The sequence below is a fragment of the Diabrotica undecimpunctata genome, chromosome 4 (genome assembly GCF_040954645.1).
Source record: "Diabrotica undecimpunctata isolate CICGRU chromosome 4, icDiaUnde3, whole genome shotgun sequence".
NCBI classification, from domain to species: domain Eukaryota; kingdom Metazoa; phylum Arthropoda; class Insecta; order Coleoptera; family Chrysomelidae; genus Diabrotica; species Diabrotica undecimpunctata.
In genome coordinates this window covers 62547365-62574211 of record NC_092806.1, presented here as the reverse complement: position 1 = coordinate 62574211, position 26847 = coordinate 62547365, and the positions used below count along the sequence as shown (strand labels likewise).

Below are 26847 nucleotides of genomic sequence, written 5' to 3'. Positions count from 1 at the left end.
GATATTGTTTTTTTTATTTTAATATTTTATTTTATTGCTTGTGGTTTTATTTGGATTATATTTATTGTTTGGTAACTCAGTAATAACCTTACCACTTTTATTGTGGAATTCCTTACTTTGTAATTTCTACTATTCTATTCATGAATGCAATTAACAAAAAACAAATGAAAAAAAAACACTCATTTTCAAATTCCATTTAATATAGTGTGAAATTTGCTACCTTTACGTTTTTTGTTTACTCAGTTCTTTTCTGTTAATTTTCATACTTCATGAACCATCTGACAACGCTGGAAATGTTTCCAATGATGACGTGAACGCAACTTTATTTGGCTTTCACTGTATATTCGAATTCAGGTTCTAATATAATTATATGTGAAGAGAGCTGAACTAATTAATTGCCCTATGATAATATGATCTAGTTCGATGAACGAAAATATGGGAAAATCAGAAATAAGTTATTCTTTTGTATATCATTACAAGAGTTATAAAAGTTTTACAATGTAATAGGAAGGAAACTAAGATAAGCATCAATGTTAGAGAAACGTCTCATTATAAATGCTGTCTGAAAAATGAATCTACTGATTATTTATTTATTTATTGCTGTATAAATATTATATTGTCTTAAATCGGTTGTTACTTGATGATAAAAACGTGTTAAGGTGAGAAATAAATTCAATTTAATTTAAAAACAGTATTTTTTGTGCATATATTTTGATATACAAATATGTAACAAACAGGAATTTACAATAATTTAACTATTTTAAATCTTATTTAGTGCTATCTTAATATACAAATAATATTTGAAAATCTTTCTCAGTAATCTTTACAGTGACAATACTTTTTTACATGACCATAATTTCTAATACATCTTGTAACAGAGTCGTAACTGTCTATTCGACTAATATCACCTAAGATCTTAAACCTTTTGTCTGTCTCGTCATATGGGGCTTCCACGGTAGCTTCAAAACTAGCCTTAGGGCTCGTTTGCACCATCACTAAAAAGAAGTGGACGTATTGGTGCTCTTCGTTAACATATGGTTCAGACACCCCGGAAGTTGTTACTTTATTTAAAGTGTATGCTTCGCATAACGAATCCTCATCAATTCTCTGTAGAATGCTATTGATTTCGCTTACAACAAATCTTGATATTTCCTGTACTTTTGGGTGGTTTGGTTTGATATATGTGTGTCCTTTGCAAGTACACCAATGTAGGCTAATTCCCGCATCTTTACAGGTCCTGTTTTCAGGAATTTCAGCAAACAAATGTTGGGAGCTGGGACATCCCACACTCCATGACGGCATGTACGAATTATTACTGATCTTCAATATGTATTGAAGAGTATTGTGGATGTCGTAAGGTGACGTTAATCGATTTGTGTTGATTATGAAATTATTGTATTCTTCTGCATATGTACGTTTAAAAAGATCTGGAAATTTAAAGTATATAAAAGGAAGTCTTTCCTCTAGCCAGCCAGTATGAGTGTATCTAATATTACCAAATCTGAAACCGTGATCACTAAAAAATATAAATACTGTATTATTTAATGCTTCGCGAAATTGAGTGTTAGACAAAAATTCTAGCATTGATTCATCCATAACATGTGGCATATTAATATTATCGTGGCTGTAACTGTTACTCCAAAAGAGTCCAAAAGATGGAACATCTCTAAATGTAATAGCGAAATCCTTAGCTGCATTTAGTATTCTTTCTCCAGAAGTTTCTGGACCTGCACAATAGATCATGTTTTTTCTCATTACAACACTCAAACTTTCTGCTGCTAAAAAATAAGGGCGATAGTAATAATCTGTGGGTTCTTCTGAAAATCCTGGACGATCATATTGGAATGTGTTAATATTACAGTCGTCCTCTGCATATCCTGTCACGTAGTGAGATTTTTTAAATTTGTCCCAAATAATCCTGCAGTTGTTTAATTTTGTGGTTCGGTTGCAAAAAGTCTTTAATTGTTCCATACTATATCCAGAGAGTATGGCCATCAAGTTAGGAAAGGTGTTGTCACCAATTTTGTTATAACCCTTCAGGTTAACCATATTTTTTTCGGCAAATTTGAATGTTTCTGGCATAGTACGTTCAATATTAGATTTTGACATGCTGTCTATTCCGAGCAACATAATACTAAATTTAGGTTTTCCGATAAGCTTTTTATACTCTTTAGAGACTGGAAAAGTGATAGCGTGAACGTTGCTGTATACCTCACTAAAAATCGTTGAACATTTGACACTGACGTAAGGAAAACTTAATTGTATTGAATCTTCAAAGGGAATGCAATCGGTCAGTCTAAAACAAATCAAAACTGTTAGTCTAAGCAAGAAACTATTTACATCCAAAAATTACTGCGAATGATGTCGCAGTAATTTGTTTGTTGACAAGCCTTAAGCAGGACAGTATAAAAAGAGTTTCATCCCATGAGTTATAAACAACTAGGTGCATGACTTTTTTTTTTAAAAATGAGGTGGAAACTATATCATGGTTTTCGAATATATATTATATATATATATATATATATATATATATATATATATATACATATATATATATATATATATATATATATATATATATATATATATATATATATATATGTATATATATATATATATATGTATATATATATGTATATATATATATATGTATATATGTATGTATATATATATATATGTATATATATATGTATATATATGTATATGTATATATATATATATATATATGTATATATATATATATATATATATATATATATATATATATATATATATATATATATATATATATGTTACGAGCAAAGCCCGAAATTGGACAATCCTAACATTGTACACAAATTATTGTCCACTTCTAGCATTGTACCCCCAAAATGTACAATGTCCGAAATAATCAAAATAATTGTCGAAACGCTCATCGGTTCGAATCGATTATTATTGACAAGCGACACACCAAATCAAAAATTGAAAAATCGAATCGAAGAAGAAATTGTTCTACAATAGAGATATTGTTAGTGAAACATTTCAAAGCTTCAAGAGATAGATACATCACTATAATATAGGGAAGATGTTTGTAAAACATCTTAGATTTTCGAGAGAGATGTATGATAATTTAAAATAATTTAATTATACGAATCCAAAAGTCAAAAACGCTGGTTAATTATGGATTTATAACCTCAATTGATGTTTGTTTGTCGTTAATAACAAATGGGGAACAATCGTAAAAATCGATATGAATCGATATCTGATATATTATCTTAAACTTTGACGCATGGCTACTTATTGAAATTCGAACATTGTACAGCAATTCTTTTATACAAAGTCCGCCGATTATATATATTTCGGAGATTGTACAGTAAAGGGGTAAAATGCTAGAAGTGGACAAGATTTTTTGTACAATGCTAGGATTGTCCAATTTCGGACATTGCTCGTAATATATATATATATATATATATATATATATATATATATATATATATATATATATATATACAAAACCACCAGTTTATTAGGGCTGCAGTCAGAAGGTTGGCCGAGATGTTAGAGAAACACTCTTTTGACTTTTTGTCGAGCTTTCGGAATGGTTTTATTCCTTTTTCAAGACACTGTAATATTTAAAAAAAAATGTGTAAATATTTACAAAATATCACAATTCGTCAGTGCAACCTACTAGTCGTTGAGATTATTTAAAATAAACTTTGACACTCAACATTAAAAACACAAATATAAAATATAATAATGGACAATACATTCTAAAAATTTTGGTCAAATTTTGGACCATAATTTGGTTTATAATATTTAGAATTTTATATTATTTTTGAGTACAAAAACATATGAACAAAGATTCCAATATTTCAAAATTTTCATAGGAAGTGTAATTATTTTACGAATATCCAAATTTCTTGTTTATGTTGTTTTATGAATGTTATAAAAACACAAACCGATAAATATTTGGTAAAATAAAATTATTTTATGTGGTACAATTTTCATTTTGACAGTTAAGCCCATGTAATTTATTTGATAAATATTCATATTATTTCTTTTGATAATAAAATATATTTGTATTTGTTTATTTATGTTATTTCTATTTATTTCCTTTTCCTATTTTATCCCGATAAGGAACAACTAAGAGATACTGGAAGCCACGAGAAAAGATAAGTATAAACTAAGCTGATTTATTTTTTTTGTATAATAAAATGGCACCCTGAGATTATATTTTCATGTATGATTTTGCGACATTAAGATAATTAATTAAAGTAATTAAATAAAAAAAAAAGTTAATATAAAAGTAAGAAAAACCAGATCATAATAAAATGGCGAACCAACGTGTGGCATGAAAGTATCTCTAGTTGTGAATTTGAAAGGATAGGAAACGAAAAAACAGGTTGATTTATTTTTCTCTAGGTACAATTTTCATATATTTATTTTATTTTTGATTGATTTGAATTTTGATAATTAAAAAAAAAATGTGTCATAAATTTATTGTATTTGGGGAGAGAAAAATTTTAGTCCCTGCGTGCAGCATACAAGGTATTTTCGAATTTCTTATCAGGCAGGGATAAAATTTAACTACATGTCGATCACCAGAAGCAAAAGCAAAGAAAACTTAACAACAGATAGCATGGAAACGGAAAAACAGGACCTATCAGGTATGGAAAAATTGTTACAAATGATAATGCAGAAAATGGATGAAAATCAGCAAGAAAATAACAGAAAAATGGGTGAAAATCAGCAAGCAAATAACAGAAAAATGGATGAAAATCAGTGTGACACGAAACAGACAATAGAAGAAAATAATAGGAAAATGGAAAAGCGTCTGGACAAATATGAAAAGGAAGTAAAATGTTGTTTAGAAAATGTTAGGAAAGAAATATAAGAGCAAGATTAGAAATTAATGAAGGGATTAGAACATTTAGAAAATAAATTAGAAATTTGAAAATGCTTTTCAAGAAGACAAGAAAGAGATAGAAGAAAGATGCTGAAATAATGAAAAACTAATTGATGATATCAGAAAATAACGAGAGACGGGAGACAGGGAGAAATACTCATCCAAAGTTCCGGTGATATAAAAATACAATTTGGCGGGGACGGAAAAAAGTTACACCCAGTAATATTCATAAATAATTTAAAAAAGAAAATACAATACATCGGTAACTTCGAAACAGCAAAAGAAACGATAAGGAACCATCTTAAAGATGAGGTGAGTTTATGGTTTGACAGCAAAGAAGAAGAATTTGACAATTGGCATAAATTTGAACAAAAGTTTTTGAGTTATTTCTGGGGGAAAATACAACAGCTAGAAATAAACAAAGAGTTGCAAAATGGGAGATACCATGATAGAATGGGCATTTCAGAAAAAACATACGCACTACAATTATACAACAATGCAAAACACCTGCAATACAATTATTCTTCCGAACAGCTAGTAGAACTGACAGCCAGACATTTTGAAGATACCCTAGAAGATCACATAACTTTACAAAACTACAAAGATATCGACAGTTTATGCCAATTCATACAAATACGAGAAGCAAAAATGAGAGAAAGAAAAATAAGAAGATCGCAAGAAAATTATAGACAACGCGAAAATCAAGATTATAGAGATAGAGGACAAAACTTTAGGAGAGATTACACAAAAAGAGAATTTATTCCCAGAATAGAAAACGAAAATAGAGACAACGGAAGAGGAAATTATGAACAAAGAAATAACACTCGCACATATTATCAAGAAAACAGAAATAATAGTAAACGAAATGAACAGGAAAATCGTGGAAACCGATACGGGTCCGACAGTCCAAGAGAAAATAGAAGAGAGATACACAACACGCAAATAAAAGGACGAAAGACAGAGCGATGGAAGAAGGAGCACAGAAGAACAGCAAACGTCTTTTCACGAAGGCGCTCACTAGATACAAAAAAAAAACAGGAATTTTTTGTCACGCGAAGGAATTTATTGAATTTTCAGGAAATAATGATAAAAGAATTGGAGTAAATTTAAAGTTTGTAGATGGTTTTATCAACGGGAAACCGATTAAAATTATGATAGATATCGGCTCGGAAATTACATTGATCAACAGAAAATTAATAGAAGAGGTTAATTTAACAAATTTAATTTAAAAAAAAAAGGGTAAATTTAGTGGGCGCAAATAAACGGACTTTGGCAACTATAAATGAAGGAATACGAATAATAGTACAATTGGGTAAGAAATTTTATGCAGTACAATGTGTGATAATGCCAGACATGTTGCATGATATGATCGTAGGAGTGGATGAATTGGCAGAAAAACATGTGGTGATAGATTTTAAAAATAACACGATGAAAATCACAGAGGAAAACGAAGAAGAACAGGACATGTTGGAAAAGGACAAGGAACATGAGAAACGGAAAAATGATGATTTAGACAAAGAACAAACGGTGGAAATGAATTTGGCAACGAAGCAAGGACAGAGAAAGAAGAAAAAGCAAAAAAAAATTAAAAAAGGAAATATGGGATTCCTCAAAAGAAGAGATGAGCCCAGAAGAAGAAGAAGAAAAAGAAGAAAAAAGTTTGATAAAAGAAAAGGGAAAAGATATAATTGAAACGGTGGTGTTTGAAGAAGAAGTATGCGAGATGGAGGAGGCAGAATATACAACAAACATGTGTAAAGAATCTGAGAAAAACAACGAAAATTGATATGTGGAGAAGAAAAAGAGAAGTAAGAACTATAACTATTAAAAATATTTGCGACACTAAGTAAAAAAAATACTTGGGTCTCAGGAGATTGTTAGTATATGAAAGAGAGGAGAGAATTTTGGAGTTTGTTGAACGAGTACAGGTAAAAGAGGCCTGCTCGTGTTTTGGAGAAAGAGTTGCTGGATGCTGATAGTTTGATACTTAGAACGGAGAAGGCTTGAGAAGGTAGCCTAACATAATCAACAAGAGGGAGCTGTTTTGGTCGAAAGGAGACATCGTCGTGTGTGGATTAAAAGGTTAGTCAATAATTTTTTGTGACAGAATTTTTTGTATGTTTCAAATAAAAGACTCTATACCATCAGAAGATCAAAAATTATCGGTATTTCAAAATACCATAAATTTTATAAAAGTTTTTTACGTCAAAGAATAATTATTAATATTGTTTAATAAATTTAAAAAGTTTCTTTTTATAATATTTAGAATTTTATATTTTTTTGAGTACAAAAACATATGAACAAAGATTCCAATATTTCAAAATTTTCATGGGAAGTGTAATTATTTTACGAATATCCAAATTTCTTGTTTATGTTGTTTTATTAATGTTATAAAAAAACAAAACCGATAAATATTTGGTAAATTAAAATTATTTTATGTGGTACAATTTTCATTGGGACAGTTAAGCCCATGGAATTTATTTGATAAATCTTCATATTATTTCTTTTGATAATAAAAGATATTTGTATTTGTTTATTTATATTATTTCTATTTATTTCCTTTTCCTATTTTATCCCGATAAGGAACAACTAAGAGATACTGGAAGCCACGAAAAAGGATAAGTATAAACTAAGCTGATTTATTTTTTTTGTATAATAAAATGGCACCCTGAGATTGTTTTTTTATGTATTTTTGCGACACTTATATAATTAAAGTAATTAAAGTAATTAAATAAATAAAAAGTTAATATAAAAGTAAGAAAAAGCAGATCATATATATATATATATATATATATATATATATATATATATATATATATATATATATATATATATATATATATATATATATATATTCAGTGGTTCATAAGGTAATTAGAAAGGAGACTAGCGCTTTATACTTTAAAAGACGAAAGATTAAAGGCTGGTAGGAGAATAGAGCACAAGACAAAACTATGACGTTTGACATTTCAATGTACACTCCAGAATACTTTTAAAACTATCACCGTTAAAATAATTTGAGAGAGTGGTTTGACTGTTTACTCAGTTAAATGATTAGAGTAGCTATTTTAAATTGAAAGAAGATAGTATAAATTTATGTAACTACTTACTTAATTTTATCATCTACCAGTTTCTTATAATTAACTCTTGTAATATTCGAATAGCAACATTTGATGTCAAAAAAACTATAATCCCATTTTGCGCTGTTGTTCAAGTGTAGAGTTACAATATCATTCGTTTTGTTGATGTATGTTAACAAAGGTTTATTTAAACATTTGAGATAGTTTTCTGTAGAAATTAAGTCAATAATATCTTTGCTATATGGATTGCTTTTTGGTATTCTACATTGGGAGGTGTTGATTAAGTATGATATTTCTTGCTTGATTGTAGAATTTATTTGTTCTGAAATATAAGCAATTGAGTATGAAGTATATATAATTGGGAAAATATAATAAATATAGTTTTGAAAAAAAGTTTTTTTATTTCCGATATTTCCAATATTCTGCATGTTTCCTAGTGTCTAATTTTTGTTAATATTGGAATATACATTTCCAATCTGTATTTCGATTATTATCCTCAAATATTTCATTGGCAATTAATCATAGGCAATCATAAAAGACATATTTCTTTAATACGTTCGCTGCGCTACGAAACAAATAGACCTCATACTACACTCAACGACGGTTGGCTGCGTCGCTAACGCAGACCAGCAACGGTCAAACTTACTAAAATCTGGAAAGATACAGCCATAACCAACAACACGAAACTGCGCCTGGTACGGGCGCTTCCTCCGTCCGGCTAGTGGAGATAAAGATTATAATATTTCCGGAGCCAGATATACCTGCCCGTCGTAAGAGGTGACTAAAGGGAAGGAGTGAGAGGTGGAGAGCCGTCGTTTAAGGTGTTGGGTTTGTAGAAACGCACGCAGAGTCTCTCGAAGGACCACTCTACTTTCATTTCACATAACCAAAGTAAGATTGAACGAGCTGCGACCCTTATACATCCTTTCCCCTTTAAGGACGTAGGATTTCGACACGTACCCACTATTGAATATTTAAGAGTGTGAGAAAGGAGAGCTCCTCGGCGGCTACCTGTCTACGTGCGATGTCGAGTTACTCCCCGGGGTGGGGGGATAACGGACGGGTGGTAGTAACGCAACGCAGGTACTAGGGGAGGGTGGAGCCCGTGTAACACGCCGCCCTCAAATGGTGTCGGACTGCTAGGGGTTAGTAGCTAGCTAAAGGTCGTATTCCGAAAGGCCAGGTAGACCTGCGTCACGCTGATATTTTATTATCAGAGTAACACAAACTTTTTCATGGTACGGGTGTTTATCTTTACTATCGCTACCTATGCTGCAGAAACTTGGACCATCAAAAAATCCAACTCACGATGTATAATGGCCTTTGAAATGTAGGTATATGCGAATGAAGATGAAGAATGAAGATCGTCTTCGATAAATAAAATCATGTCTAAGAGTAGTATTACTAAAAATATGAGAGAAGCAGGTTATATAAAAGACAAAATGGGGACTAATGAAATACTTAAATATTATGGAAAAAGAGACAATAATATACTGTTCAATAAGTTTTGCGGTTCTATAAGAAAAGGCTGATGCTGTAGAGAGAATAGCAACACTGAAGTGTAACTGGACAGGTCACGTGGCTCGAGTGACAAATAACAGATGGACCAAGCTAATACTGGAATGGAGACCAAGAGATGATGCTTGCCAAACAAATCTAAAGTTTGTTTTGTATGAACAATTTTATATGAACATATATCAAGTTTCATTTCAAATCTGTCAATTCATTCTGTGTTTACAAGCCATTTAGTATCGCAGTGTCACAGTATTATTTTACAAAGAAAAAAATCATGTATCTTGCAGTATTTAAATTTTTATTTAAAAGTTTAAAATCAAAGGCAATTTATAAACGAATGTTAAAAGTGTGTAAGGACTCTTCACCTTCAATTAGAACAGTATAAAGATGGGTTGTTAAATTTAAACGGGGTCGTACAATCCTTAAAGACGATCTAAGTCAAAAACGACCAAAAACAATAACACCAGAGATCGTAGAAAAAGTACCAGATATCGTATTGGAAAATCGTCGAGTAACTAAAAGAGATTTAGTAGAATCCCTAAGTATCTCATTGGGCAGTGTAAGCGATATTTTGACTAAAGTATTCGGTTTCAGAAAGCTGTGTTCACAATGAGTGCTGCATTCGCTAACAATGGAACAAAAATAGATTCGAATGTGACTTTACCAGCAACATTTAGAGTGTTTTCAAAAGGATAAAGTGGATTTTGTGCGTCAATTCAGCACTATGGATGATCTCTATCACCGTGATCTTAAATCAAAATAAGAGGCTAACGAGTGGCGCGAACCTCGTTCCTCAGCTCCGAAACGAGTTCGTATCCAGAAATCAGCCAAGAAGGTTTTAAAATAAGTTTTTTGGGATGCGAAAGGAATTTTGTTTGTGGGTTACTTGCGAACTAGTAAAACAATAAATTCTGAATATTATTGTAACCTTTTAGACTAGCTGAAGGAAAAAATTCGTGAAAAAAGACCCGGTTTGCAGAAGAAAAAACTCCTTTTTCATCAGGACAATCCACCATTTTTTATGAGCGTTTTGATAATTGCTAAAGACATGAACTAAAGTTCGAATTGTTGGAGCACCGTATTCACAAGACTTGTCCTCTAACAACTTCCATCTGTTTCAATACCTAAACAAATTCATGGCTGGAAAGCGTTTTATATCAAATTATGAGGTCTTAGCAGCTGTGGAACCGTATTTTACAGCCCTTCCAGATTCTCACTTCAGGGATGGAATTCATAAATTGAAATCTCCTTGGAATAAGTGTATTTATGTTAAGGGAGACTATACTGAATATTAAAGTGCATTTCAAACCATAACATTGTTTTTCCTTATCGAACCACAAAACTTTTTGAACAGAGTATAACATAAGGGAGTGGAGGAATACAAAAAAGTAAATAACCAATTTACTATTTTCACTGGGAATACGCCACAATTTTACTTTTAAATAAGCAAAATGTTCAAATTAAACAAATTTTGCTTGTACTATAATAATATACTACTTGTTAAGAATGTTATTACCATCTAATAAAAACAAAATTTTTTTAATTTGTATTTTAAGAACGACTTCAGAAGTGGAAATCGAAACGTCAAAATAAACTTATTTTAAAGTAAAATTGTGGCTTACTCCCAGTAAAACTAGTAAATTGTATAATGATGTAACGATGTTCTGATCGTTTAACAATTCGAACCGTGGGAGTGTCAATATTTGCGCATCCACTTCTACAACAAGACGACGAAGTGGGATTCGTAGCGGCTATTTAAGGCGTGTGAGTAGCGGAATTAGACAGTCTTGTAGCTAGCGCTCTAGGCTCTCTGACTCGCCGGTGTAGTGAACCTGCGAGCCAACCCGGACAGAGAGATTTCCGTATTGAGGATCGTACTCTGTCCTTAACCAAGCGGAACGCATCGGTACTGTGTATTGAACATTACCGTGGGTCTGCACAGAAAAATATTTTATTTGCGAGTGCGTTCGGAGCTCCCGCTGAATTGAAGCGGAAGCGAGCATAAGTCTGCGTGTGATCGACTTCACCTATTTCATTTCTTTATTAGTAATAATTAATTTCTTTTTTTTTTATAGACGTTCGCCGGGGAGTTCATTCATCGCGGGACCCAGACGGGGACGTAGAATTCACTTCATTCTTATTTATAGTATGTACGGCGTAGAATTCATTTTATTTTATTTATTGTATATATGCTAAATTAATAGATTTATTTTTTTATTTCAACCTGTGTTTTACTGAGTCTGTCGCCCCGAAAGAGCTACCCATCACAATGATGCCACAAGAAAATAGCTTCAGAAAAATAATAAATAACCAATTAAGATGGAAATACGTAAAGTAAGGACGTGACGGTTTTCTCAGGATTGCATCTTCACAAAAAGATTAGAGAAACAGCGAAACACCAACAACAAATAAGACAAAACAAGGGAAAAGAAAATGAGTATTTAATGGATACTCTTAATACTCAACAAAAACTTCTAAAATGAAAACAGTAAATAGAGAAACCGTTTGATGATGATAGACATGTACTCTTTCATGCACCTAACTTAATTAAAGCATTCTCACAGGTGTAAATTGGCGTACAAGTAATAAAAACGCAAAGACCGTCAATTCAAGATTCATAAGAGTGGGATAGCAGCCTTCGCTAACTTTATCTATGCAGTGTATAACATTGACATAATTACGAACGCTTGACTGAAGTCAACCTTTACTCCACAACCAAAAAGATTTATTCCTAAATGCTAAAAAATATCCAGATCGTAGAACTTTCATATATCATATGAAAGTTCTATCATATGAAGAAACATCATATCGTATATTGAACTTTCTTTAGACAGTTTAGGTCAGATTTCTTAAAAAACCGCAAAAAGAGTTAATTATAGCGAGTTTGGATTTAGTTATTGGTGTTTACCTCCAATAAGAGTTAGTTAAACACCAATAAAATGAATACATGGTAATGTTTAAAGATTAAATCATTAACGACAATATACAAATTACAAGTCAGCCACTTCAGAGTTGGCAACATTTCGTTGCAAAGTAAGAACAGTTTTTTTTAAGTAAGGTAAGATTTGTGAATACGAAATCAATTTTGAATCAGGTTTGATCAATTACAAACTGAAGATCAGAATACAGTAAAAGCACCTTGTTCGCGCTTCCCTCATTCTCTTTTTCATTATTCGCGGATTGAAAAAATGCGATCCAATTTCTATATTCGCGGCCCCAGATTTCTTTATTCGCGAATTGAATCGGTACATCATTACATAGATATACCTAAATAAAAAGCATTCGATATTCTTTGTCAACGCGTCAGGAAGTGGACTAATAAAAAAATAAAATTGACCTCATTACAACTACGCCTAAATTGTGTTTTTAAAAGCCATCGGCGTTGTTTGTTTATCTCGGTGGTTCCTTTGAGGTAAGCCGCGGTCGGTGTTTTTGAGAATGTAAACAAACAGAATGTTTTAGTAAAATAAACTTATTTCTCAAAATATAAAAGATTAAATTCTGCTTGCTCGTTTACGCCTTGGAGAGTCGTTTCGCTTCAACTTCATTGTCAGCGAAAATTTTTCGTGATCCGATAATAGAAAAAAAATGGAAGTGGCGTTGTCATTATGGTTCGAAGACCTCAACCAAAAAAGAGTGCCTCTGAGTGGGTCCAATGTTTCCGAAGAAGACAAGGCGTCTTTACGCATATTTTAAAGAACCTGGTGGTAGTGATGGTGGTGAATGTACAGATGAAGGATTTCCAGCATCGGAAGATTGGTTCAATAAATTTAAGGTAGGACAATCATTGCAAAGCATTAAAATCGTTGAAGTTGTGTTTTTTCTGGATTACAACATGTTGGAGAAAAGTCTGGTTTAAAAGAAACTTGAAGCTTTTGGGCTTTGGTGTTATACAGAAAAATTGAGAGTTAAATGGTCAGAGTACGTAACGAAACTGTGCTAACTAGAGTGAAGAAAGATAAAAAATCATAAAAACTGTTAAAACCACCAAATTGATGTGTACACAATGAAGCATCTACCAAAGCACAGTATTTAGTGCTGCAAGGTAAAATAGTCGGAAAAAGAAAAGTCGTGGCTTAAAAGTTCAAAACATTTATATACACAAGCACAAGCTATAGATGTAGTCAATAAGATGATGATCGCCAGCGTCCTATAAGAGCATACTGTACTCCAAGAATTGCACGCAGAGGTAAAAGCTAAAATAATTTTTAAAAATACGTTAATACAAGTCTTACCATTTTCCAAAACATTTATACTAGTTTCTTTATTATCGTAAAGAGTGTAGTAGATCAAAATCACTACTACAAAAATTACAAGACCCACTCTTGAAAAACGATTGTACATAATGTAATGTAGAAGTCTTAAAACCTGCAAAAAACAAAAGTATGTTTAACTTTTGAATTAAAAATAATAATATTTATAACAAAAACTATCTACACTCTAATTTCTAGATATGTTTAATAGCATAAGTAGGTTAAAAGGATTATAATTTGGTTGGCGATTATCGATGACGATGATTATCATCATCTCTATTTTTTTTGTTTCATAACATTTGCTTCAGTTTTCGTAAATTAATTAAATATCAAACACAAGGAAAGGTTACATATTTGGAAATAAAGAAATAAAAATAATATACTATAGTTGAGTTTCGAAATTGTAGAAACTAAATTCCAAAAATGATGATGACCATTCTTTGTCTTCCAGTGACGTATAAAAATTTTTGTGTAATAGTGAGAAGTATGTAACTACTTGTATTGGCCATAATGCAACTAAATAATTTAGACATCGGATTATATGAACTAACAAAAAGGCAAAATATGTATAGAGTATGCTCAAATTAAATAAAATAATTAAATTTATCAACATCAAATTTACGTAAAGATGTGTAAGAGATAGCCACAAGACAGCCACGAAAATCAAGAGCAAGAATGGGAAACTGTTCAATCTCGCCAAAGAACAAGAAATGACAGCTCTAAAGACAATAAATAACTAAAACAAACAATAATATACGATTACTGGCTCAAAGCACCTACCCCGACGTCTGCTACGATTTGCTAGCTTATATAAAGTACCTGATTAAATCAACCAAGCCGGATCTGGTGAAGATAAAAAAATATTCAACCCGCACTCATATTTGTTACAGACGTAGGTGATATACGACCTCTTAAATATTTGTTAGAAACAATATCCCCATCCGAATACTCCATCAAATGTCTTAATAACAACCACGTAAAAATCTAGCCCACAACTTCTGAACATTACCGAAACATAACCAAAGCACTTAATGAGAAAAACACCCACTATTATACCTGCCAGGCAAAGGAAGAAAGAACATTTCGAGTGGTGCTTCGTAATATGCATCAAACATTAGATAAAGATGCTTTAAAACATGAATTAGGAAAACTGGGACACGAAGTAACCAATGTAGCTTTACCAATAAATTTTTTGTTTTCAGTTATTAGAATAATGTATATATATATATATATATATATATATATATATATATATATATATATATATATATATATATATATATATATATACATTATTCTGATGGATCCAAAACAACCCTTTCACTTTTTTATGTAGAACTAAAATTTAAATAAAATAATGAACACATATACGAAGTAAGATGACAAAATATGATTGTAGCCTTTGAACCACCACATCCCAAGCGTCAGGTACGCCAATGTACCAATTGTCAATGCTACGGCCAGACAAAAAAATTCTGTTGGGACAAAACCATTGGGCTAACTATAAGAGCTGCAGCGTATACAAACAAATACAAACAGAAAAATTCACCCAGAAAAAAGAGACCCATAGAACAGGCACTAAGAAAACTAACAATCAAACAGTAATCCCTGGTGTTTCTTATGCCTAAAAAACTTCAGGAAATAGTCAAACGACCAAAATCACAAACCAACAAAGTAATGTGGGTCCAAACCATTTAACTCCAATTGCCATCTGATGGCAAAACTAATGAAGACAATGGACACTATGCTTAATCCAAGAAATCAAAATTTTTCTCGATGAGAAGAAAAATTATGTTATGCTCGTATCAGAAGCTCATCTAACAGACAAAAATTATATTTAGATTCCAAAATACATTGTTCACTACACAAAACATCCAAATGACAAAGCACACGAGTCATATAAGTTCCTGAGTTAAATAAGTTCAGTAAAAAGTACCTACAGTCAACTAGCATTGTCATTGAAGTCTGGTTAGGCAATCTTACCTTATCTGCGGTCTACTGTCCTCCTGGACAATCCATTACCGAAAATAACTTTAATACCTATTTTAGTTCTCTTGGATACAAATTCATAGCAGGCGGATACTTTAACTGCAAACATCACCACTGGAGCTTTAGGGTAATTACAACAAGGGGTAGACAACTTCTGTAATCAATAATGTGAAAGACCCTACAATGTAAATCTACAGGAGAACCAACTTATTGGCCTACAGATCGGAATAAAACACCAGATTTCTTATATTTTTGTGTGATTAAAGGTACACACACTTACCTATTGACAAAGCAAACCTAAACAAGAATTGCCAGAAGACTTAACAATCTATTAAACGAAGACAAAAACAGGGGAATCCAAACTTATCTAGAAAATCTGACGCCGTTCAAAGATGCAAACTATTCTTTATGGGAAGCGACGAGAAAAGTAAAAGGGCGACAAGATGCCATACCTCCTTTAAAAACTGCGAACGGTAAATGGGCAAGAACGGATACAGAGAAATCCGAGACATTTGCAGAATATCTTTCGAAAGTATTTAGTCCTACCAGAGTAGTGCTTCTAAAACAAGAAGAATCACTTTATTCTTTTCTGGACGCTCCATATCAAATGGAACTACCAATCTCCCAATTTAACATTCAAGAAATAAAACAGATAATAAAGAATGAGATTCTGCCCAAAAAGGCGCCGGGATACAACCTCATTACGGGTAAGATCCTTCAAGAACTAACTCACGATTGCTACAGAATAATCACTATGATCTTTAATGCTATGTTCAGTCTACACTACTACCCTTTGCAATGGAAAGTGCCACAGATTATACTCATTCAAAAACCTGGTAAAGATCCAAAAGATGTCAACTCATACCGACCGATTAGTCTGCTCCCAGTCATGTATAAGGATTTTAAAAAAGTTTTGTTGAGAAAAATCAAACTAATATTGGACAAAAAGGGTCTCATACATGACTATCAATTCGGATTTCGTAACCATCACGATATAATAGAACAAGTTCACAGATACACAACAATAAGAACTAGTCTCGAAAACAAGTAATACTGTGCTTCTGCTTTTTTAGATGCCTCCCAAGCTTTTGACAATGTGTGGCACATAGGACTTCTGTACAAGTGTAAGAAAAACCTACCTTACACTTAATTCAAACTCCTTAAATCGTACCTTACAGAAAGGAGATATCGAGTAAGGTATAGTAAAGCCTATATAAAACTTTACCCCATCCGGTGTACCTCAGGGTAGTGTGCTCGGACCGATCCTGTACCTAATATATACGGCTGACGTACCAACAAGCAATAACCTTGTAACGATAAGACTACCAAAGAGAATCGAAATACTATTATAAAAATAATATCTCAATCAACCATGGGAGCTTATCGTATATGCTTCGCCTAGCTCAGTATGTCAAGTGTGAGTTCGTCTTGTCTTAAATTAGGAATCAAACCATGAACCCTTAGCTGATAGCAAATAAAACAAATAAAACTAATCATATTTATAAAAAATAGGAAACAATCAACCCTGCCAGTGCTTTACAATGAATACAATGTGGATGATACTTATGGCATCGATGACATCAATGGGCTGTTTGTGTGGCCTTCCAATTAGATGATTATATCCTTCTGAGAGCTGCAGTTATTTTATGTGTGTGGCCTCCCAATTAAGTGGTTGGGTCCTCCAATAAAGTCAATAAATCTTTATAATACGGCCACTAAAATGTAGAATACGGCCAATTAATACAGCCAATACAACAGCCAGTAAAGCTAAGAGAATTCTGCAGACCATAAAATGAAGCTTATAATATTTTTTGCCTTCTTTTATAAATTTCAAAAACAGGCAAAAAATTATATTCCCACTACGTTAGAAAAGTTGATTGACAGAAAGTAGGGTGGAGTCTAATATGAAGTTTGCACAGATGACATAGGACGTAAGCCTATGATGGAATTATCTTTTCTGTCAACATAGAACAGAATATTTAGTCTACCCGACAGAGAGAGAGTGAAGGCAAATATTTATTCTACCGAAAGGAAGAGAGAGAAAAGAAAGACAGAGGGCGCCAACTACTTTTTCAAGAAAAAATAGTAAAAACGAAGCTGGAGGTAAAGGAATTAATAAATTAATAAAGAAATTAAAATAAAATAAATATTTAAATATAAATTAATAAAGATGTGACGTTTATAACCTAACGCTTGTAACATTTGTAGATGGTACTGCTTTCCTAACATCTCACAGTAATCAACAATAACATCAGATATACTGCAACTACATCTAAACAAAACTAATAAATGGTTTAAACTCTGCAGAATTAAAGTAAATCCCTTAAAATCTACACATATAACATTTACTTTAAGAAGAGGTATTATATGTCCACAAGTTAACCTCGATGGACATCCTTTACTCCAAAAGAATTAAGTAAAATATCTAGGCATTCATCTGGACAAACGATTAACTTGGACCAAACATTTATAGATGAAAATACTATAACTAGGAATTTTATACAGAAAACTTTACTGGATGTTGGGAAAATACAAAGATCTCAATTTAAAACTCTAAGAAAAATCGCTAATGCCTCTTGGTATATCTAGAATGACGCCTTATGATCTGCAGGTACTAACAGTCTCTGAAGAGTGCAAAAGAATTTTTGAACAATATCAAAAGAGATTGCGTATGCATCCCAACACCCTGGCATACAATCTTCTTAACAACCAACAAGCGAAGAGATTGAAGTGACTTGATTCCTTGTGCCTACCAAACCGATCCTGACAGTGCCTACACTAGTGGAAGCTACGCCTTCAACAACGCTTACCAATTATGATTTGTGCCGCTTTTAGTGTTCGTGTATCTGTGTATGTGTTCATCCCACAGGTAAACAAACCAATATTTGTGTTCTGATGCTTTGGTCACTGGACTTACATCTCTCTGACATTTTAAAGACAAACAATTTTACTTGTTGTTTTTATTGTGAAACAGATTGTAAAAAATCTTAGATTTTAATAAAAAAATAGTCCTTACACCAGATCCACAATATTTGGTATTTTTCAGTTTTTTAGTTAGCAGTTCATATAATTCGTCCTGAGTAAACGCATATAAAACCATTTTTGTTGTTGAATTGCCGTTAATAACATTATCGAGTACACATGTAAGAAAATTACAAAGTATAATTTGAAAAAATATGATAGATTCATAAAATTGAGGTATTTGTCACACTATTTTGTCAAGTAAACTGATACAGTAGTGATAAAGAAAAATCACTAATGCCCTTGGTATATCCAGAATGATCCAGAAATTATAACCAACAATTTGGAGTTGCAAACACTTGGGGGTTACTCCAGGCATTGGCCTTCATAAAGGTACGTTTAGACGTACCCACTAGCTGACGCCAGTCTCACTGGCATGCCAGTGCTTGATTAGTACAGCGCTGGTCAAGCACATTTACACGTATACAGTAGCTGGTGTCCCACTGTTCCCACTGGGCGAAGTCAGTCGTTTGTTGTATTCTTTACAGGTAGGCCAGCGACTGGCTGTGTCTACAACCGCTGGAACGGGGTTTGAGAGGACACGGACGAGGGCCACTGGCATAGACTCGCTCTTTATTCGAGGCAGCGCTGGACTGACGCAAAAAAGTGTTTACATAATGCCACTACTATGCCAGTCGTACCAGTACCACTGGTGCCAGGTACTGGATACGTGTAAACTTACATTAACGCTATGCTGGTTTCAAAAATTCCCTAAATGCGCGATTTTTCTCTACAGTTTGGGCTAGTTGTCGCAGCATAAATTTCAATATATGATGAGTCAATTCAGTTGTATTGTTTATTTTTGTGTGATGTGCTCAGTAGATTCGCTGGAATTTGTTTGGTTATAACTACCCGCATAGTTTCAGGATGAAGCGGAACTTAAATTAAAGCATTGGATTAATAATAAAATAGATTCTAGGATTAGATGCAGCTAAATTGGTTCGTTTTTTTAACTTAACATTTAATTTAATATGGACATGTTGTAAATGGAGTTTTTGACGCATTGTCGAAATGGAAGGAGTATTTCCGTAAAATAAATAGGGATATAAAGAATAATTTTTTTTGAATTGTTACATTGCATGTTTACAATCTACTCTATACACAGAGTAATAAGTAAATAGTCCGTAAGTAAATTAACGTGAGTTAGGTACCGTTAAGTGACGGTTCTCTAAGTATTATTGCGGTAGATCTTCTGGCCATACCCTCTTCAATCTTCTTTCGGCAAGTGGTTGGGTGAATAAGTTATTTATCAGTTCGTTGTTGTGATCAGTGGTGCGATCTTTATATTTTATTGAGTGATTCTTTATTATGTCCTTAAGCAATGGGATGTCCAGATCAGCGGCATAACAAACTTCGTCAGGATCCCCCGCAAAATTATAAATGGGGCCCCCTTTAAAAAATTACTAAATGCGACTTGTGTAACAAAAACTTATAATTATGTGTTAGTGTATTGATGCACTGTTTATAACAACTAACATTTTTCATCTTTATTGGTATAGAATAAAATAGAACAAAAATTAATAAATGATGACATTATTACATAATATTATTCTATGAGATGAACAACTTTCTTCGTGCACTACTATCAACGAATATATCTACAAGTTTATTAATATCTATCTGATGGGCAACCTTATTTTCGATACTTATAAGCGCTAGAGAAGATAACTGTGCTTCTGACATTGTACTACGAAGATATGATTTTATTAATTTAAGATCTCTCTGAACTAGCGGTCGTGACGGGCAAAGTTAAAAATAAGATGTACGCATGACACACTTCTGGTATGCAAGCACTAGTGCAATGAAAATCTATGAGAATAATTTTGACCGCATCATAAATAGAATTTGCCGATTCCAACTGTGTCCTTATTGATTTTCTAACAAATTGCAGTTGCTCCAAAAACTCATTAGTTAAATCTGACGGGTACGCAGCAACTAATTTACTGGCTTCGGCAAAAAATTCTGGATCCGCTTTGAAAAGATATCCACTTCTAGGATCTAAGACTGTAAAATCGTTGTTTACTTTGTACATATGTACATACTTAAAAACCTATCTTGAATTTGTTGAATGACTACATCCAGATTTCCGAAAAACACGCCTATTCTATATCTTTATTCAGGGTTTGAGATGCGTTGATTTTGTAATAATTCATCGAAATGCTTCTTAACTCTACCAAACCTTTTGATTTTAAAAGTACAGGGCAAGCCACAAGAGATCCACGTGAGAGATCCATATTTTTGGACCGCAAAAAAGAGACAGCTAAATTTATAGATTCCAAAACTTTATTTTGTAAAATAGTTAGAAAAACAAATTTAAACTGTTCCATTTTACTTTTTAAATTATTAGCTGTCATTCTCTCCTCACGATCTGTGGTAGTTAATATTATTTTAGAGTGTTTTTAAAATTGTTATGTAGATCTGTTTTATACCAAGCACAGTTTGAAATCTGGATGACCACCTAGTTACCGATAACGTTTTTAGAGTAAGCGATTTTGGTTGGAAATTTTTCTGCATTGTTAGCAAATGTTCCCATTTTTTAATACTTTTGCCGAAAAAATTATGTTTTAATTCACCAGTTGTCACAAAAAATGAAGAACAAAAACAAAAAGTTCGGATTTTTGAGCACGTAGCTTTCGCTTTTCTGAACCACTTTTATATTCCCTCTTAGAACTCATTCTGTCTTCTGCAGATATATTACAATAAGAACGTTATTACATGTGTAACTGTTATAATTTCCTTATCTTACCGTTTATCTGTTGAGAGATTGTCCAATGATAACACAAGTCATCACTAATTGATAAATAAGTGCGTACCAAATTGATGCAACTAAACCGTAAAACAACACAAATAACACAAAATGCAAACAACCAAACAATGTAAGGATATAATACTACTGCCGAATATCGTATCGAAATACTAAACGTAAACAGAAAACGCATTTCTAGATCTAGAAAAATATTGTTCTAAAATTCGCAAAATTGCAATTCTCAAACCTTTCAAATATTTCAATAGTCACATACAAAGCATTATAGTTTATAGTCGTCATCATAAAAGGTCGGGACACGGGAAAGGATTAAGTTTATGTTTATGGGAGTAGCAGATATGAGATGATAGTTGCCGAAATGCCGAATATGCCTATTTAAAAATTTGCATTCTTAAATTTAAACTTACAGGTTTTATGTTAGTTAATGTTTTTATGTTTGTGTTTTTAAGATTTCCAGGCACTGCTTAAAAAACGTTGCGTCTGCATGCGTAAAATAATATAAAATAAAACATTTTTACATATATTAGATGATCATGTCACCTCGGGGGAACAATTAAAGGTCTAACCACCTTCTGTTGTCTCCGGGTGCTCTGTAGAGGGATTCGAATATACTGTCGAGAGCTCCTCTACTTAAGTCCATTTTCGGGTTATGGACTTGGAAAATATTTATCTTCGGTATCTTGACTTGAAAAAGGCAAGATATTTCTTACATGACAATTTCTTCGTCGAAATAAAACACCAAGTTAAGTTGAAACAATTCTCAGCCACAGAGTATGGAAAATAAATGCAGGAAGCAGAGCCCTGAGAGCACTAAGCTCTCGGAGAGCCCGTGAGGGTCTGACTTGACTGACCTGAAAATCGCCAATATTTATATGCACTGTTTGAGCGATAAATAGGGATTTCCAGGTCAAGAGCCAATGGGAAAATTCGAGGCGGGGCGATGCGCATCGAAATGCGTACTAGTCCACAGACTATGGCATTCGATGACAATAAGATGGGGCCCCTGATATATTCGCAAGCTTCATGCCGCAGGGGCCTCTGTTACATCTCTGGTCCTGATCATTGTGAAGTGTTTGGTTAGATAAATACCATAGAGCTTTACTTATCAAACGGAGTATTTTGGATTGGAATGTTTGAAGTATCTTCGTATTTGAAGGTTTACTACAGCCCCATAGTTCTATTCTATATGCCCAAACTGGTATAAGTATAGCTTTGTACAGAAGCAGTTTATTTTCAAGAGATAACTGAGACCTTTTAGTAAATAGCCAGTTCATATTTTTTAGTTTAAGATCTAGTTGTTTCCGTTTAGTTTTAATGTGCGTTGTCCATGTAAGTTTTTCATCCAGGTGCAATCCTAAGTATTTAACAACTGGTTTTATAGGAATGAGAGTATTATTAATATAAACTTGTGGACATGTGGATTTTCTTGTTGTAAAAGTAATTTGTACTGATTTGCTAGCATTAACACTGATCTTCCATTGCTTAAGCTAGTTTTGTAATTGATCTAAATGATTTTGTACTTTTTGTGATGCTACATTAGGGTCGATATCCACTGCCAAGATTCCCGTGTCATCGGCAAATGTAGCTAAGAAGGTATCATTGTCGATTGGAACGTCCAGATACAGAAATGGGCCCAAAACGCTACCCTGAGGTACGCCAGATTGTATGATGTGGTAATTTAAGTATTCAAGTTCAATTTTGACTTGGAAGTAACGGTCAATAAGATAAGATTTTAGTATAAAGTATAGTTGGTCTGTAGGTGTAATTTCAGTTTGTAGAGGAGACCTTCATACCATACTCTATTAAATGCCTGTTGTATATCTAGAAACACTCCAGCGCAAAACTTTTTCTCTTCGAGAGTTGTTTTAATTATATTTGCTATTCTGTGGCATTGTTGGATGGTTGAGTGTTCACGTCTAAATCCGAATTGGTGTTGTGGTATAATTTCGTTTATGGGAACAACTTGCTCGATTTTATGTACTAGTAGTCTTTCTAATATTTTTGACATTATTGGGAGTAGGCTTATAGGGCGATACGAATTTGCTTGCGTTGCGGGCTTACCAGGTTTCGAAATCATAGTAACTTGAGCCAATTTCCATTGTATTGGAAAGTATCGAAGACGTAGTATGCGGTTGTATATTATTGTTAATAGCACCACTGCTTTTCTCGGTAGTTTCTGAAGTAACTCCCCTGTTATCAAATCATAGCCAGGAGCTTTCTTAGGATTTAGTATTTTTATTTGTTGTCGAACCTCTGTCGGAGTAAATGTTGTCAGAGGAAGAGATAGTTGACATGGAGTTTCGAGGTACATTCTTATATCATCATCTTCATCGTTATTAGTATCTGGTGCTGCGAATACAGTTGCATTTTTCTGCGTTTGTGCTGGCCCAGGTCATATCTGTTTTTCTTAAAGGTGAATTTGTTATTGTCGGTCGTTTAAACTTTTTTGTAGCTTTCCATATAGAGTGGTCTTCATGTGAGAGGTTTGAAATAAACCTGGAAACTGGAAAAAGTCGTTTTTTTCTTCATGTAATGCTCTATTTAGTCTATGACTCTATGCTCTATTTAGTTTGTTGCCATATGCGTCGAGCTCTTCTTTTTTCTCCTACCAGTTCTCTTATATGAAGGGGGATATTATGGTTTTTTGGCGCTGTGGTGTTGCTTCTCATCCTGTTGTTTGTAAAACTGTTGTTAAATAGTCTACTGCTTTCTCTACATCTTCCTTTTCGTTTATCCTAATATCTAGTCTAATTTTTGTATTTACAGAATTTTGGAAAACATCCCAGTTTGTTTCTTTAGTTGTGAGTTTGGGTGGTTATTATGTGTGTACTTAAAGTTATTATTATTGTACTGTGATCTGATGTTAAATCGAAGTTTGACTCTATTGCACTATGGATGTCAGGTATCCCTTTTGTTACAGCAAAATCTACCAAATCTGGAATTTTGTTGACATCCGTAGGCCAGTATGTGGGTTCTCCCATAGATAAGTACCTAAGTTATTTTGTTGGATGATATTCATTAATGCTCGACCTTTAGGCGTGATTAATCTGGAACCCCGTGTTTGGCATTCCAGTCTCCTGCTACTATGAATTTGGATAAAAGAGTTTGTATGAAATCATGATACTCTTCGCTTGAAATTGGATGTCTAGGTGGGCTGTAGACTGATGATACACTGAGGGAGGTCTTTGTTTCGATTTTAATGATTGCTGCTTGAATTTGTTCCGTAATATAAGGTTGGACTGCATAGTGTTTAATTTTTGATTTAATAATAACGGCAGAACCTGCATGTGCTCCTCCGTCTGGATGGTTTGCATAATACACAGTATAGTAAGGTATCTTAATAACCGTTCTTTGTGTGGCATGGCTTTCAGATATTAATAGAATGTCTATATTATATATTTTTAAAGACAGTGATATCTCTAATATATGGTTTGAAATGCCATTTGCATTCCACGATGCAATTCGTAGTGACTTGAAAGCTATTTTGTTAATGACTGTAGTTAACATGGTTAAAATCATGCTATTTTGGTTTAAGAGTTCAGAGAACATATTTTTAAATTCGTTTAGGAAATTTGATAGTTTATCTGCTAATTCATTGTTGTTATTTTTGTTATCTGCATTTATGTATCCAATTGTACCATCTCTATAACTGATTCTGTTGAAATTATGAGCATGATGTTGGGTAGGTATATTTAAATTGGGATTGTTGACAGGATTTTGAATGGTGATTTGTTTTGATTTGTCATGGTATCTGATATTTAGTAGTTCACGATAAACAGAACATCGTCCGTAATTAGAAGGATGGTCTTCATTGCAGTTAGTGCACGTTGCTGGCGTGTTTTTTGGTTTCTTGCAGTCCTTTGTGTTGTGTGATCCAGCGCATTTTACGCAATTATATGGTTTTGCACAGTACGTTTTAGACTTTGTGTACATTGTGGTATATTTCTTTTAATTCTCGGTGGTTCAACCCTTATTTTACAATGTTGTATATACTGTAGTTCAAATATTTCTTTGTTGTGCGTTTGAGGCTCGAGGTCCACAAAAAATAATGGTAACGGTTCACGGCTCAATCTGTGTCTGACATTTGTAACGTTCCTTACCTTATGACCCTTTTTCTGGATTTCCGCTTTTATTTCATCTATCGGAAAAGAGTGATGTAGATCTCGAATAACTGCTCTGTATGCTCTGTCTTCCTTAAGTTGGTATATATCGTGGACGATATTTTCCTCTCGTACGTGATGTATTAGTTTTCTGTAGGATGGTAAAAAAGGTCTTTGGTAAAATTTTTATTGTGTTGTTTGTTAAGGCTTTAGTGAAGTAAGTTTCTACTTCTTCTGCTTGAGCTAAATTATCTATCATTTCAATATAGTCATTCACGCCATATATAAAAATTGACGGAGTTTTCCTGTGGAAGTGGCTGAAACCTATTTGGGAGTGTAATTGGAGCTTCTTCTTCCCTTGAATCTTGATGTTTAAGCCTTTTTCTTTTTGATCTTAATGTTTGCCATGGGTGTTTATTATTTTGAGAGTCTTCATGTTCTTCATCTGATATCGAATCATATTCATTCTGTGTTTCTGGATTGTTTTTTAAGTTTAAGTTAGATTGAGAGTTTGATGTAGAATGAGAAAAGTTGGTTTGCTGGGCAACTACTAGCTGTACCTGATATTGTTGTTGATAATTATCAAAAGGTATGATTTGGTTGAGTGTTGGTTGATTTGAGCACAATGGTGGATCTTGAGTATTTATTTGAGTTACTTGGTAATACGGATGTATTAGATTTGTAAGCTCGTTCTGAATTACAGTTGAAAACTGCACTGTAGGGTACTGAAAATCATCTGATGCTGGTCCGTTCCCTGTTGGAAACATTTTCTCTTCACTTAGAGCTCACTTTTATTTCACATTGACTGGATAAATAAAAATTTATTTATTTACCAATAATCAATTTAAATATACCAAAGTTTGAGAAGATTAATAATTAGTAAGCACAATTACAATCATCTTCAGAAAACCGCCAAAAATTAATATTTTTTGGGGAGAATTCCAAAATTCACATTGAGTTTGACAGTTATTTTGACAATTATAAAGAATAATTTAAGAAGCGAAATCGAATATAAGGTTGATTTAATAAAAAGCAATTATTTTCTATTATTTTTTAAATATATAATCGTAAATTTAAGCGTTTAAATGAAGTACAATATTACCTTTAATAATTATGTTTTTTGCTATATCACCATCTATTATATTGAAACATAACAGAATTGAACAAAATTGTTTATATTGTCTATTTTATGTACCTAAAAAACTTCATTGACAGCAAATTATATTGACGTGATGCAAAT

General features: G+C 32.9%; 2 protein-coding genes across 3 annotated transcripts in view; both read right to left on the bottom strand.

Moving 5' to 3' along the window:
• LOC140439581 (uncharacterized) overlaps positions 1-26847 on the bottom strand; it is a 345093-nt gene that overhangs the window by 136182 nt on the left and 182064 nt on the right. The window lies entirely within an intron of this gene.
• LOC140438254 (uncharacterized) lies at positions 707-26847 on the bottom strand. Its single transcript, XM_072527949.1, has 4 exons — positions 26710-26847; positions 13716-13848; positions 7996-8287; positions 707-2296 (listed from the first exon to the last, which is right to left on the bottom strand). The coding sequence occupies exons 2-4, from the start codon at positions 13822-13824 to the stop codon at positions 814-816; spliced, it is 1884 nt and encodes a 627-aa protein (XP_072384050.1). The 5' UTR covers positions 13825-13848; positions 26710-26847; the 3' UTR covers positions 707-813.

Bases quoted from the DNA above. Each gene is read 5' to 3' on its own strand.
- LOC140438254 (XM_072527949.1), bottom strand. From the start codon at position 13,824: ATGTACAATCGTTTTTCAAGAGTGGGTCTTGTAATTTTTGTAGTAGTG. The intron at 8,288-13,715 runs GTAAGACTTGTA...CTTATATTTCAG, and splicing joins TATAAATGTTTTGGAAAATG to AACAAATAAATTCTACAATC. The intron at 2,297-7,995 runs GTAAGTAGTTAC...GATTTGTTTTAG, and splicing joins CTGGTAGATGATAAAATTAA to ACTGACCGATTGCATTCCCT.